Consider the following 15643-nt stretch of genomic DNA (forward strand, 5'->3'; position numbering starts at 1 on the left):
AAATAAATAAATGTAAATCTAAATCTAAATCTAATCTAATATAAAGCATAATAGAATGAGGTGCAATAATGCACACAAATCAACAGTAATGTTTGCTTTATATCATTCATAATGACATTTTATATTTTATATATATATATATATATATATATATATATATATATATATATATATATATATATATATATATATATAATTTAACAGGAATTGTTAGCCTATATGTGCACTGCACTGACTGCTAACTGTTAACGTTACTGAGAAAGTATTAACCACCGTCACGTCAAAATAAACCATAAACTACTGCTCAATATGGGCTAATGAAATAATACCGGCATTTAAAAAAAAAATTTCATTAGGCTATTTTTGGTGCCCCCTCAGCGCGTGGTGGGAGTGGCGGCGCTGTATATTTACAATAGAGATATTAAAAGAAGGGCTTTGTCCAAAACAAAATAGAGTGATTGTTACAATTGAAAAACTTGGAAGGCCATTTCAAATATTATTTTTACATTATTTATGAAATTAATGACAGTAACAGGATTGACATAATGGTAACAGGACTGACCAGAGTAACAGGGATGACGGGACACACATTCTTCAGCATACACTTTACATATTTGTTTACATAATACTGTAAAGTTTCTAACTTTTTAATTTACATTATTGTTTTGCATTCACTTTACATAGTTGTATTAGTGAAACATTCAATTTCTAAGAGATCAAGAGCCTCATTTATAAAATGTTTTGCAGAAACCGTCTTAAATTTGATCTTACGATCATTTCTCAGATGTGCATACGTGAGATTCATAGAATGAACATACACACAAAAAACAAGCGTATGCCTCTCTTTCAGATGTGAAATCTATAAATCACAAATGGTCTTGAACTTGTACACAGCTGAATGGTTTCAGTTCTCTGCATTGTAAACAACAACTAATTAATGTCATTTACATATAAAAGATCACCAGTCATCGTTAAAATCTTTAATTTAGAATGGCAAGCTGTAAGAATAGTTTAGATTTCCAAAAAACCTGCAGTAATCTGACAAGGAAAAGTGTGTACATCTTGTTTAGACCCTGATATGGCGCTAAGCACTTTTCCACATTTTTATAAATATGAGCGTTGCCGTGGATTTAAGCATACGCACACTCTACGATAAAATCTGTGCGTATGCATGCTTTATAAATGTTTTAAGGGTACTTTAATTAGACCCATGCGTCCATATGTTTTGTCTGTGTCAGTGTGTCCCCTTAAAATATATTCTGGCCGGCCAAAAAATAAGGTTGTTTGGATTGTCAATACAAGATCTTGACCAAAAATGTATGCACCTCCTGATGGAAATGACATCAGAACATTTATTTCCATCAAGAGGTTAGTCTTACACTGAGGTTAAGAACTTCCATGAATGAAGTGCCCATTCATTTGTGAAAATGATTCTCTCTGAACCATTCTTTAACCCTGATGAATATTGGCATTGTCATCTTGGAATATGTCCATGATACATATTCCAACATGGTTGTTTAAGAAATGAAAAGCTACACACTCCATCTGTTAGGGTTAAAATATATTATATATTAAGTTTATATAATATATTTAAATAGTTAATACTTGAATTACGAGATTCGTGTACCAACAATACTAATACTAACAATACTAAAAATACTAACTAAAAATGTAACTGATGCTCATATGCCACCCACACTGAATGATATAGACATCAGTAATACACCTGGGTTGACCTTTTAAAATGTTTGCATTTTACACAGATAAATGTTAAAATCAGTGTGGCTAAGTTTGACACCTAATCTGACACCATCCCTGTTACCCACATGTCAAGACCTGTTACTCTGAAAAGTGATGGTAACAGGTTTGACAATTTAAAGCTAATTTGCTATTTGCTAGCTAACAGACTAGATAACAAAAGCACATTTTGTACACTTTAAAGGGATATTACTTGTAGATAATGATTATGTTACATTAAATAAATAAGTGTTAAAATGAATACTTTGAAAATGGTAGCAGGTTTGACATTGCATGATATCCCCCCTCAGGCAAACCTCATAAATCATCAAAAATAGAAAAGTATAGAAGAGAGAGAGAAACTTATTTTTATTTGAACTGTTGGCATCCTGGTTTAGAGATGATGTAACTTCCTGGAAGTGATGTCACTGGAATGTACCATTATTTATACAGGGTTCTTTGGTGAGGGTAACAGGGCTGACATGTAATCGGGGACACCGATAAAATTATTTATATTTTATAAAAAATAATGTATACTTAATGCTAAAACATTGCTTGACAATAAGACTATACTTCGGACAATATGCAAAAGTGATTTTCATATAATTTTGCATTCAAATTGCAAATTAAAAGTCCTGCTGAAAAAGAACAATCATATCAAGGGACAGGCCAACAACCTTACCCTTATGAGAATAAATGCAATTTTAATTATTTAAAATAATATTTAATTGACTTTACTTTGGTGTAATATTGATAAAACAATACACAGTATTGATAAGTTTTTAAATCACAGATTTATTTGTTGTTATAGTACTTCTATGTCTGATTATTTCTTAGGGATGCAAAAGGCACCGATTTTGTGGAATGACACAAAAATGAACAAAGTTAAAAAGATAGTTTAATGTTATGTGCACAAATAAAAGCCTAACATTGCATGTGTTGAATTTAATGTTCCCATTAAACTGGCATTTAATTCCAGTATTATATCAATATGATGTAATAGAAGTGATAATGTAGATAGATAATGTACACATAGCCTATATGAATTGTATATGGCAAATATTTTAATTTTCCTGAAATAATTTGTATTCTTCATATGACTTGTATGACTGGGTATTTAAAAATGTAATTTAATAAGTCTGAATGAAAACTTACTCGTAAAGTAAGATCTGAGGGTTCGAAAATTCCGACACGCAAAGTGAATCGCGCACGTGATTAGACAAAAAGTGAGGCTTCGTTTGTCATTGGTCACGTGATTTCTACATTAACGACATAAGCCTCGAATCGAGGCTTCATCTGGCATCCATTTATGCTTGACACAAGCTCAGTCACACCTCAGTCTAAATGTCACATCACTAAATGGTAAAGGCTAAAGTTGGGTCTATTAATTTTTCACATGTTTGCATAATTTCGACAGTTATCTTCAACTAATGTTATTTTCATGACAAAAATTATTGTCATTGTAGTCAGTGTTAATAGGATAAAATTAACAAACTATTGAAACCTACTATTATTTCTAAGATATGTTGATTTTCAAATAATATTTTACAGTTTGCAGAAAAATATGGCAAGATTTTCAGCCTTAGAATTCTTGGACCAAGAATTGTTGTGTTGGATGGATATAAACTAGTGAAGGAGGTGTACACACAACAGGGTGATAACCTCTCTGATCGTCCCATATTACCTTTATTTTATGACATCATTGGAGACAGAGGTCAGTCTAATATACACTGAACAAAATTATAAACGCAACACTTTTGAGTTTTTTGTCCCTGTTTTTCATGAGCTGAACTCAAAGATCTAAGACTTTTATGTTTACACAAAATGCCTATTTCTCTCAAATATTGTTCACAAATCTTTCTAAATCTGTGTTAGTGAGCACTTCTCCTTTGCCGAGATAATCCATCCACCTCGCAGGTGTGGCATATCAACATGCTGATTAGACAGCCTGATTATTGCACAGGTGTGTCTTAGGCTGGCCACAATAAATTGCCACTCTAAAATCTAAATCACACAGCACAATGCCACAGATGTTGCTAGTTTTGAGGTACTGACTGGTTTTTGGACCCAACACCCCCAATACAGTAAAATTGTACATTTTAGAGTGGCCTTTTATTGTGGCCAGCCTAAGGCACACCTATGCAATATAATATGCCACACCTGTGAGGTGGATGGATTATCTCGGCAAAGGAGAAGTGCTCACCAACACAGATTTAGACAGATTTGTGAACAATATTTGAGAGAAATAGGCCTTTTGTGTACATAGAAAAGGTCTTAGATCTTTGAGTTCAGCTCATGAAAAATGGGGGCAAAAAACAAAAGTGTATGCTTTTATCATTTTGTTCTGTGTAAGAATGTTAAATTAGTGGTTTAACATTTCACCCTAAATTGTCGGTAATCTACTGTAAAGGGTCTGTTTGTGAACAGGTTTGGTTGTTGCCAATGGCTATAAATGGAAGCATCAGAGGAGATTTGCACTCTCAACTCTTCGAAACTTTGGATTGGGAAAGAAAAGTTTAGAGCCATCCATCAGTCTTGAGTGTTGCTTTCTGAATGAAGCCATTTCAAATGAACAAGGTATTTACTGAGGTTTGTTAACTGAATACAATTGACAATTGCATTTGAAATTGTAAGCACAGTGAGATTTACAACAACTACTGTTCCAGGTCGACCATTTGACACTCGCTTACTGCTGAACAATGCTGTCTCAAATGTGATCTGTGTGCTTGTGTTTGGTAATCGATTTGAGTACAGTGACCATGACTTCCAGTCTCTGTTGAAGAACATCAATGAAGCTGTTTATCTGGAAGGAAGCATCTGGGCTCAAGTAAACATATTCTCATATTAACAAGTTAACTTTGCTTTCTTTCATTGCTCATCTACTTTTTGTTTTGATTTCTTTAGCTTTATAACATGCTACCATGGCTCATGCGGCGACTGCCTGGACCACACAAGAAAATTATTGCTTTGTGGAACGGAGTGATTGGCTTTGTTCGAGAGAAGGTGAATGCACACAGAGCGGATTATGATCCATCAAATCCTCGAGACTACATTGACTGCTTTCTGACTGAGATGGAAAAAGTAAGACCTTTTCTGAGGGGGCATCAGTAAGTGTGCTGGTAATAATAATGTATGGCTATTGAATTGAAATACCTCTCATTCCTGCGGTTTAGCTTAAGGACGACACAGCCGCTGGGTTTGATGTGGAGAACTTGTGCATCTGTACTCTGGATCTGTTTGTAGCGGGAACTGAGACCACCTCCACCACTCTGTACTGGGGTCTTCTCTACATGATCAAATATCCTGAGATACAGGGTGAGAGATTATGTGAGGAATGGAACATTAATAGTAGTACATACATTCTTTCTAAATTTTGTATCTTCAGCCAAAGTTCAGGAGGAGATTGATCGTGTTGTGGGAGGGTCACGGCAGCCATCTTTATTAGACAAGGACAACATGCCCTTCACCAATGCTGTCATTCATGAGATACAGAGGAATGGAAATATTATCCCAGTAAATGTGGTCCGGGCTGCTGTGGCAGATACTCAGATAGGACAGTACTCTATCCCAAAGGTGGGCTTAGTGATGTTTAAAGCACTATAAGAATGTGGACTTTAGCAAAACCTATTAGTTTAAGCAGAGTAAGTGTATAATTTTACTCTTGTTAAGCCTCTTGTGGTTCTGCAGGGCACAGTAGTGACCGGCAGTTTGAAATCAGTGCTGTTTGATGAGTCGGAGTGGGAGACGCCTCACTCTTTTAATCCGGGTCACTTCTTGGATGCTGAGGGAAATTTCAGGAGGAGAGACACCTTTTTACCTTTTTCTCTAGGTATAGGCAAACTCTGTTTCCACAAAAGTAATCCAAATATATACATTGACAATGCTGTACAAGCCCCCCATAAAAAGACACTTATTATGATTACACATCATTTTCTCTGTTTTTCAGGAAAGAGAGTGTGTCTTGGGGAGCAGCTGGCACGGATGGAGCTGTTCCTGTTTTTCTCCTCTCTGCTGCAGCGCTTCACTTTCTCTTCACCGGCAGGTGTGGAGCCCAACTTGGATTTTAAACTGGGGGTCACTCTCTGTCCCCAGCCATATGAATTGTGTGCAGTGACACGCTAAAACAAGCAACACACATGTAATTTTAGACATTTCAGTAATTAAAAAAAAAAAAAAAAAGTTTTTAAAAAAGAACCCAAAACATGTGTTTCTACAAGTTGCTGGGTGCTACATGATGATCTGTTTTAGCTCTTGCTTGGTTGGTTGGATGTAGACTGGCTAGTTGGTTTGGCATACTAATTTATTTTTCTTTACATATAAATCACCATTGGAAACAAAAAGGATCATTACCATAGTCATAAAGAGAAACAAAATAAATCTAGGTTCTGCACATGCACATCAAATGCCAAGTTTTCTCAGGGTCCCTGCAGGTCCTTAAAAAGTGTAAAAAAAAAAAAAAAAAGAAAAAAAAAAGTGTGTTAAAAAGTGTTAAATTCAAATCAGATTTAAAGTAATAAAAGTCTTAATATATAACAAAGATCTTGATTATCTATTTTAAGTGGTCTTAAATTTGAGGAAGGAAAAATCAGCAATCATGATGTGTCCTACTGTGATAAACTTCTAAAGACTGATTTAATTATTGTGATTGTGAGTAATAAATAAATAATGAGTAATACATAAAGAAGTGTTGAATATGTCTCTACTGTGCAGGAATAACAAAGTTTAGTAACGGTGAAAGACAGCTGGTTGTCTTTGATATGATATACGTGTGTGTGTGTGTGTATATATATATATATATATATATATATATATATATATATATATATATATATATATATATATATATATATATATATATATATATATATAATGTATATACACACACACACTAGTTAATATTTGAAGTGGATCAAAACCTTTCATCAAAGTTGTCCTAAAACCAAAATGTGTTTCTTTCACAATTCTTGCAAAACATGTAAGTCTGTTATTTGTCAATGTATTAATGAAATGTCATCTTTCATGGCTTTTGATGGTCTCCAGACATGATTGTTTGTCATTATGTACCGATTGATCTGTCACAGGTGTCCATAATGGGAACTGGTCATCATTTAAGGCTCTGAAAGCTTCACTTGAGGTCAGAAAGCATTGAAAATGCCACGTTTAGTGAGATTGAAGGATTCTGACCTCAACAGAGACATTGGGATAATGCAAGGAGGCATGACACAGCATGAAGTTGCAGACGCAGTGGGGAAAAGTGTCATTTCCAGAGCCTGGAACAGGTTCAGAAGGTGTGGTAGTGTGAGTAGAAGGCATGGTGCAGGCAGACAACGGGTCACAACACCAAATCAAGACCGATACTTGACCCTGCATGCCCATAGAAATAGTTTAATGCACAATGTCAGCCTGCGAAATGACCTTTGCTATGTAACGGGCTGCGAGTGTCCACTCAGACTGTGTGGAGAGGACTTCATGAAGTTGGCGTGAGAGGCAGAAGACCAGCTGTGAGGGTGCCTCTTTTCAGAGCACACAAACTGGCACGTCTGCAATGGGTCACAAAACACCACAGGTGGACATTGAATGAGTGGGCTACAGTGCTCTTCACAGATGAGTCCCTGTTCTGCGTGAACTTCCTAGACAGGTGTAGGAGGGTCTGGCGTCGCCCTGGGGAGAGAAATTTGACTTGAACCCCATTGAACACAATTGGGAAAAGCTACAGTCAAGAGTGCAAGCACACCAGGTCCTTCCAGGAACCCATGTGGAGTTGTGAACCGCGTTGCTAGAGGAATGGCAACCCATCCCTCAACAGAATATCCAAAACCTCATCTCAAGCATGCACAGGCAATGTGAGGCTGTAATCAACGTCAGAGGTGGTAACACCAGGGCTGGGGAGTATCGAAATACATGTAACGACGTTACGTATTTAAAATACAAAATTTGAGTAACTGTATTTCGTTACAGTTACATTTTAAATGGATGGTAATCAAATTACAGTTACATTCAAAAAGTATTTGAGATTACCAAAGTGATTACTTTGAATTTTAATGTCATTTATTTCATTTAATAGGCTATTAACGTAAGCTGTTTGAGGATTTTTAACCAACGAGCCAATGTTGATGATTCTCAGACTCTGTCTGTTTAAAAAAAAAAAAAAAAAAAAAAAAAAAAAAAACACACAAAAAAACGCGCGCAGCCTGTTCAGATATGAGCAACCCGCAGAGTCATCAGACATGAGGTCGCACGCAAAAAATAACGGGAAAACAGGGCATAATGCATTTCTCTAGAGGAAATTCAAAGATGAAGTTTTACTTATAAACATGAAAAAAAGGACGTACAGTAACATCATGTTACGTGTATGCAGGTCGAGAGACGAGGCAGATACAGATTTCCACAATCATACACTTTTACTTCATTAAACAAGAGCAGGAACACCAACATACAACATTAACACAACAGAGAACGGACAAGGAGTGCAGGGAGTGAGTGCAATATATGGGAGTGCTGACAATAGAGTCCAGGTGCAGGTGATGAGTGATGATGAGGAGCTGACGAGGGAAGTGAGTGCAGGTGTGGAGAACAGGAGGTTCATGGGATATGGAGTCCAGGGAAACAAGGGATCCGTAACAGTACCTCCCCCTCCCGGTAGGCGGGCGCCCTGGAGACCTCATGCCGGTGCAGGGGGAGGAGTAGACTGGAGTGGAGGTCTCCAGGGCAGGTTCAAAAACCATGGCGGGTCAGGAGCCATGGGCAGCCATGGCGGGTCAGTAGCCGTGGGCAGCCAAGTGAGGGAAGGCTGACGAATGACTGATGCGGAACCGGGGGGAGGATGGAGCCTGGCAGAACTGGTGGACTGATGGGCCACGGTGGAGAAGAGGGAGGTTGGAGCCAAGGGGGAGCATCTGGACCAACGCACCGAGGTGGAATCCTGGGTGAGGTGGCTTGAGGTGGAGGTGCAGTGTGAACATTAGTGGAAGGAGGTGGGAGAGGGAGGCAGGGAGGGAAAACAGTCTTAACAAAGTTCATAATTGGAACAGCTGGCTCGGCGGCGGCTGGAGCAGAGGGCTCGGCGGCGGCTGGAGCTGAGGGCTCGGCGGCGGCTGGAGCTGAGGGCTCGGCGGCGGAGCATGGAGATACTTGCTCGGCGGCGGAGACTGGCGCTGCCTGCTCGGAGGCGGAGACTGGCGCTGCTTGCTCGGCGGCGGAGACTGGCGCTGCTTGCTCGGCGGCGGGAACAGAGGGCCAATCCATACTGTAAGAAAAAATGATGAGGACGTTGAAGATCTCGATGAAGAAGTTTATTGCAGCTTAGCAGTGACAAAGTACACGTAGCACCTTGGGTTCATCGGAGTCGGAATGAACCCAGAACATCCAAATCTCAAAACTTTTATCCTGTTACAGTTCACCACTCTTCATGTAAATGTAGTTTCTCATGTTTTACCAGCTGTGGTCTGTATGTTAATGAAGTTGTGACACCTCATTGTCTGAGATGGTTCTCTGTGTCCCACACCCATACCCATTCTACAATTGATTACCATTTGCTCAGGATTTGATCAACCAAATGGTACATAAACAATATACCAGTTGACTTTCTTCTTCTCTATGATAATTAAGCCATTTTGGGGATGAGCTTATTCTAAAATATACTTTGGAGTGGAATCTGGGTCGAGGCAGACTACAATTTCTTACAGTCCCCTCTTTGATGCTCTTGGCCCAAAAGAAGCATCACAACCACTCCATTTTCACAGATTACACCTCCCGTTCTCTATTGGGCAGGTGCCCAGTGGCGGTGAAGCCCTGCCTTAGGTTGTCCTCCGCTGGCCAAAAGAGAATCTTACCCGTCATTGGGTCGACACCTCATGCACACTGGTTAAAGCTCCATCCAATTGGGCAGAATTATCAAATAGACACTTCTAAAATTTGGCAAAATGAAATACAAACATCTTGGGTTTGGGTGAGAAGACATTCAAGGACCATCACAGCCAGTGGGAGTGTCCTAAAGTTAGAGTTATTTACAATTTGACATTAAAACATAATAACAAGGAAGATACATACACATACAGCTGTTTTAAAGGTTACATCCCAAATGAAAACAGAATAGGCAATAGCTAAGTCTCCAACGTGCATTTGTTTTGCCAAAATCTTGTCTTTTTGTTTTTTTCTTCAAAACCTTGTTGGGCTTTCATAATCTTTCCTTTGCATCAGTAATAATAGCAAATTGTTTAGTTTTTATTAACTCTAATAAAAAATCAATAGACAATATAATGTGTGTGTTTGTGTGTGTGTGTGTGTGCACGCTTTTTCATTTTGTCCTGTGTATTGTGTCCATTTTCTCAGTGTGGACATCCTTTATCCACATGTGTGCGTTCAGCATTCAATAATACATTTTCTGCATCCAAGTATGCATATATTTGTCTCATTCTAGTGTCATGTGCAGTGAGTCTGTCGTTGTGCATTTCTTGTGGGTATGTTCTTTTGCCCACTTGTTTTACATCTAGGTGGAAGGACGTCTGTCCATAGTCTCTGAAGCTGTTTGATCTTCTCTTGTTTCTCTTCTCATTGTCTGTTCTTTTCCACCTGGACCATAAGTCCTTCTAGAAAAATCAGTCACTGTTGTTGTTTGAATCTGTGTCACTCCATCAGTTCCATTCATCCCATGGTGGTTCTCAGGGTTTCTAGAACTTTTAGGCCTGGGGTTCTGGATCTTGCAGGTCTGGAAATCTCTGGGTTTCTGGATCATGGATCAATGTTCTTTTTCTTGAGAATGTCCCATGGCTCCACTGGTTCAACTCGCCTTCTCGTTCCTCAAATGACCAGATCATCTTTCTCCAGGAGTTTACACATTTCAGACAAAAACATCTCGATGCTTATATCTGAAACAATAATCAAAAAAGGTTGCCCCCCTTTCCCCCACAGGAATCTTTTCACATTTACACATCAAAGTCACAGACATTTCATCTCAAAACATCAAACATCAGTAATGTCTTAAATTCATTTTAAAATGAATGCCATTAAAACATTTCTTATAAATTACATGTACATATCAATGCCAATAAAATATTTTTCATAAATTATTAAGAATCACCCCCCTTTTGATAGTAAACATTCTTTTTGAAAATGTGCTACTATCATAAAACACTGTAACGAGTTACAGTCATGTCGTTCATGCAGTGATGTGTCTGGCAAAGTGTGAATGACTTCTTCTTCATTTCCTTTCAACAGTGCCAACTGGGTTTCTAAATTGCCTATTTTCTTAAGCAAATCATGGTATCCCACCTTTCTTTTGTGTGAAAAGTGACACTCTCTTGCCTTGTGTCCTGTCTTTCCACATGCAAAACAAACAACTTCCTGATCGTTCCTTGTTTTCTGCAAACAGTGCCTTGCAATGTGACCATCCCTTCCACATGCATGACAGACAAAGCTTTGAAGAGATCTCTCATTGTCTTGACAATGTCTAGCGATGTGACCAGCTTTTCCACATGCATAACAAACAACCTCCTGATCTTCCCTCCTTTTCTCCAAACAGTGCCTTGCAATGTGACCATGCTTTCCACATGCATGAAATACAAAACTTTGATGAGGTCTCTCATTGTCTTGACAATGTCTAGCAATGTGACCAGCTTTTCCACATGCATAGCAAAGAATAACACCTTCTGAATTTACTCTCCTTGTTCTATGATGGAAATCATCAGAAAATCTAAAACATTCTCTTCTGCCAAAGGCAGCAACTGGATGTCTAGATTTGGCATCTTTCTTTTGACTATTTGCATTCGCATTATTGTTGTAAAACTGTGTCATTTTAGCAATAATGTCATTATACTCAGAGAGAGAGGTGTCACAAACATTGACACAGCAGAACGAGTGAGTGGGTCACATTTGTTAATCAAGGCAGACTTGAAACTGACATCATTCTTAGTGATATCAGAATTGCCACTGAAAGTTTTAAACACCTCCAATAATCGTTCTGAAAACGCTGCTGGGTGCTCTCCTTTCCTCATGTGCATCTCAGATATTTTATCCCAATTAACTGACATCACACCTAAAACTTCAAGTAGTGCCTGTTTCCTCTCTGACTTATTTGCAGTTCTGTCCTTTACTTTCTGAGTTAAGGCTCCAGACAAAGTGTCAGGCAAGCACATTCTTAACAAAACACATGCATCACTGTCTGTAAATTGGTAAATCTCTGCATATTCCTCCAAGTTTTTCAGAAAATCTAATGGATCTTGTTTAGCAGGATCAAATTTCCCAACATTCTTGATCACAGTTTCTAGTTCAGTTGGATTAAATCCTCTGACCATGGTAGTGGTCATTTGCTCTTCCCTTCCTTCAATAGCACGCATAGTTGTTGTACTATGAACTGGTGCCATGGGAAATCTAACTGTACAATCAGAGTCTTGACTACTGAATGACCGAAAATCTCTTTCCCAACCCTCAGAGCTATGTCCCTGCAAATCTGGCATTTCTGGAACTGGGTTACACAACTTGACACCTAACAATGTCTTACTGGTGTTTTTGTCAGTTATGCCATTCTTGATCATAAACTCACAAGCTGTCTTCGTTTCCTCCAAATTGCTGGCCAATTTTTCCACAGATGATTTAAGCATGTCATTGTTAGTTTTAAGAAATGCAATCTCATTCTGCATTCTGATCTTTTCTTCTTTCCATATCGTTTCACTAGCTAGGTAATTTTTTGTAGAAATTACCCCAACAACGAGTCGTTCATTTTCAGCTTTTAATTCATCTACTTTCTTCCTAGTTACTTTGTATGAAGCAAAAACTGCTTGAAGTGCATTAGCAATTTTTCCTTCTTTGTTCTTAGGCATTTTGGGGGAATTTTTGAATTGACCCATTGCCCAATTGTATGGATCAACTGCCATTGATGATTACCAGTTGATGATTATGGATGATTACCATTTGCTCAGGATTTGATCAACCAAATGGTACATAAACAATATACCAGTTGACTTTCTTCTTCTCTATGATAATTAAGCCATTTTGGGGATGAGCTTATTCTAAAATATACTTTGGAGTGGAATCTGGGTCGAGGCAGACTACAATTTCTTACAATACCCTCAAATACAATTAAGATTCCCGTAGGAACGGGAACGTGCTCTGGAGAGACTGGAGCGTGCTCTGGAGAGACTGGAGCGGGCTCTGGAGAGACTGGAGCGGCTTGCTTCCTCCTCCTCCGCTTACGGGACCCAGTGGAGGAGTGTGGGTTCCGTGTGGGGCAGGCAGGGAGTTCGCTGGAGGGGTATGCGGAGGAAGACGGTGGCTGACTGACTGGCCCGGCCAACCGTGTTTCTGGATGGACTAGAGACAGACACCCATCCTGAACCCAATCAACGACAAATTTGGAATCATTTAACCACAAAATGAAATTTATGGTTTCGCTTAAGGAGAAACGATAATCGGGTTCACCAAAACGGATGGTGTCATCATCTAGTCCATCCAGAAACAGGGAGATCAAACATGCTTCAGGCCAGTCAGACAAAACAGCAAGCTCAACGAACTCCTCCACATACCTCTCCAGCGAACGACCCACCTGCAGGAGTCCGATGAGCCGCTCGCCAGCTGACAGGGAAGAGAGAGGCATGGGGGAAGTTGGAGCCAGTGAGCTGGGGAAGATCTCCATCTTTCTTTGTGGAAATCCTCCTTATTTTCCTATTTACTCGTACGTTGAGCTTTATATGGTTATCATTAACCTACGGTTAATATTTATAAGAATTTATTAGGTCTTTGAAAAATAACACAAAATCCTCATAGAATTAACATCCACTTATGCGTTAAATAATGTTTTATAAAGCCAATTTCTTGGTGTACTTTACAGAGAAACTTTAAATCCTAATAATTCACTCCAAATGTTTAGGTAACTTAGGCCTTTATATGGCGCGTACGCGAGTTCATGATCAAACATAGAGATGCAGTAGTTCACTGGTCATTAATCCAAAGTTTTTTTAGTTTTATTTTGGTCTATCTTTATTCGGGGCTTGCAAACAAACTGCTTTGTAATATTTTCCCAAAATTTCAGGAAATATTTACTAAGTCTGTAAACAGGACGTTAACACAGGCACACACTCAATACGGACACAAAGAGGAGAACAGACGCGCCACAGAGAAAATACTGCACCATGCACAAGCTCACTGTTCGTGAAATATAGGAAGAACAATATAAATATTAAATTGGGGTTGATATGAATGTATCTCTGAAGGGAACCGTCTTCAGACAAGTTTTGATGGTTTTTCCTCTTATCTCCAGCGCAGCGCTGCTGAGTGTATAGTGGTAACCAGAAACGCTCTATTACTGCTGTTCCGTAAGCGCCACCTACTGTCAGAGAGTGAATTTACATTTCATTCAGTCTGTCTGCTGATTGTGTTTTGTGCAGGTGTCTTATGTAGCATAATTTCACAAAGCTAAAGTCATACCATGCTGTTTTTTCTGTTGATCTTAAAAATATACAATAATTTAAATGAAAAACAACTGATCATGCTCATGTTCATAACATCTTTGTTAGGACTGTGATAAAAATGCAGCGTTTGCCTATAATATCAAAGAGCTACACATATTTTTTGAACAAATAAACAACAAATAAATTTGCTTTAAAAAAACATCTGCAACCAGTATCAGAATCGGCCAATTTGCTTCTATTGGCCATGAAAAATCAAAACAGGTGCATCACTTTTTTCCGCTATTTGTTGTTTATATGGTTAATATTAATGCAGCTATCAGTGCACTAAGGTTAAATATTAGTATAAACATATTTATACTAGGGATAGTTCACACAAAATTATCATATTTTTTCCCAAACCTGTAAAATGTGGTGGTGGAGAGATGCAAAAAACTGTTGAGAAACCGTAGGTGAGTCAGCTTTGTATATATGCCTTCTCTAGAGATTATTGGGTAGATCATTTCATTTTATTTTCTTTATAAACATTCTAAATGTTACAAACAAACTTTGTTAATAAAACAATTTAAACCACTGTGTCAATTCGACTTTATACACCTATAAAACAACCTATATTATTAGCAATATTTTATTGTTGTTATTTAATATATTGTTATCCCTCTGATGCACATCTTTACAAATATAATTTAGGAACGATATCAATAGTAATTATATGTATGTGATCTTAAAAGAAACAAATATTTTCATAATTTGTTTATCAAGATATTGAAATGATATGGTCCTTTGTGTTGTTAAGTATTTCAAAGTATTCCAAAGTATTTAGATTAAGTTACTAAACTTGAGTAATGTAACGAAATACGTTACTGATTACTTTTTAAAGCATGTATTTTGTAATCTGTAGTGAAATACATTCTAAAAGTAACCTTCCCAACCCTGGGTAACACTGCCTACTGACTGGTTGTCTCAATGCATAACATTGTTGTTTCTTGTTCATGACTTGTCGCATTTGTTAAACCATGCAATTCATGTAAGTTTTACAGTACCAACTGTAACGTGCAATAACATGTTTAATGTTTAAGAGGCATTTCTAGTCCATTGTGACTTCAGGTGAATCACAGAAGTACCGAGCAACCAACAGTTTTTTGATGCACTCTTGTCTTCACGAATGTGAATGCCATTCCCAGTGGAGCTATTGCATTTTTAAAAACTCTGAGTCTTTACCCTCCTTTATTTCCTTGACTAATCCCTGTGAAACAGCAATAGGAAAAATGTACTTTGCATGCAGTCCTTCTTTCATGAATAGAAAGATTCAACATGTTTTTCAGAATGATATAACTACTGTTCCTTCTGCTGTATTTCACTGGAAGAGCGTGTGGTCTTTAACCAAAAATATTTTATTACGATCAGGGTTAAAGAGGTATCCTTTAAATTGCTACAGCGAGTTTACCATATGAATACATTTTTTATATTAAAAAATGTTTCCGGAGAAGGATCCTCTTTGTTGT

The 15643-nt window shown here is 38.0% G+C and overlaps 1 protein-coding gene across 1 annotated transcript in view; it reads left to right on the top strand.

The window, feature by feature from the left end:
- Positions 1-15643, top strand: part of LOC125277856 (cytochrome P450 2J3-like) — a 31203-nt gene that overhangs the window by 5732 nt on the left and 9828 nt on the right. The window contains exons 2-9 of the mRNA XM_048206393.1: positions 3289-3451; positions 4165-4314; positions 4404-4564; positions 4642-4818; positions 4911-5052; positions 5123-5310; positions 5425-5566; positions 5684-5887. Of these exons, the coding sequence (XP_048062350.1) occupies positions 3289-3451; positions 4165-4314; positions 4404-4564; positions 4642-4818; positions 4911-5052; positions 5123-5310; positions 5425-5566; positions 5684-5859 (1299 nt within the window). The 3' untranslated portion in view covers positions 5860-5887. The remainder of the gene's footprint in view (positions 1-3288; positions 3452-4164; positions 4315-4403; positions 4565-4641; positions 4819-4910; positions 5053-5122; positions 5311-5424; positions 5567-5683; positions 5888-15643) is intronic.

Source organism: Megalobrama amblycephala, linkage group LG11 (assembly GCF_018812025.1).
Source record: "Megalobrama amblycephala isolate DHTTF-2021 linkage group LG11, ASM1881202v1, whole genome shotgun sequence".
Classification (NCBI taxonomy): domain Eukaryota; kingdom Metazoa; phylum Chordata; class Actinopteri; order Cypriniformes; family Xenocyprididae; genus Megalobrama; species Megalobrama amblycephala.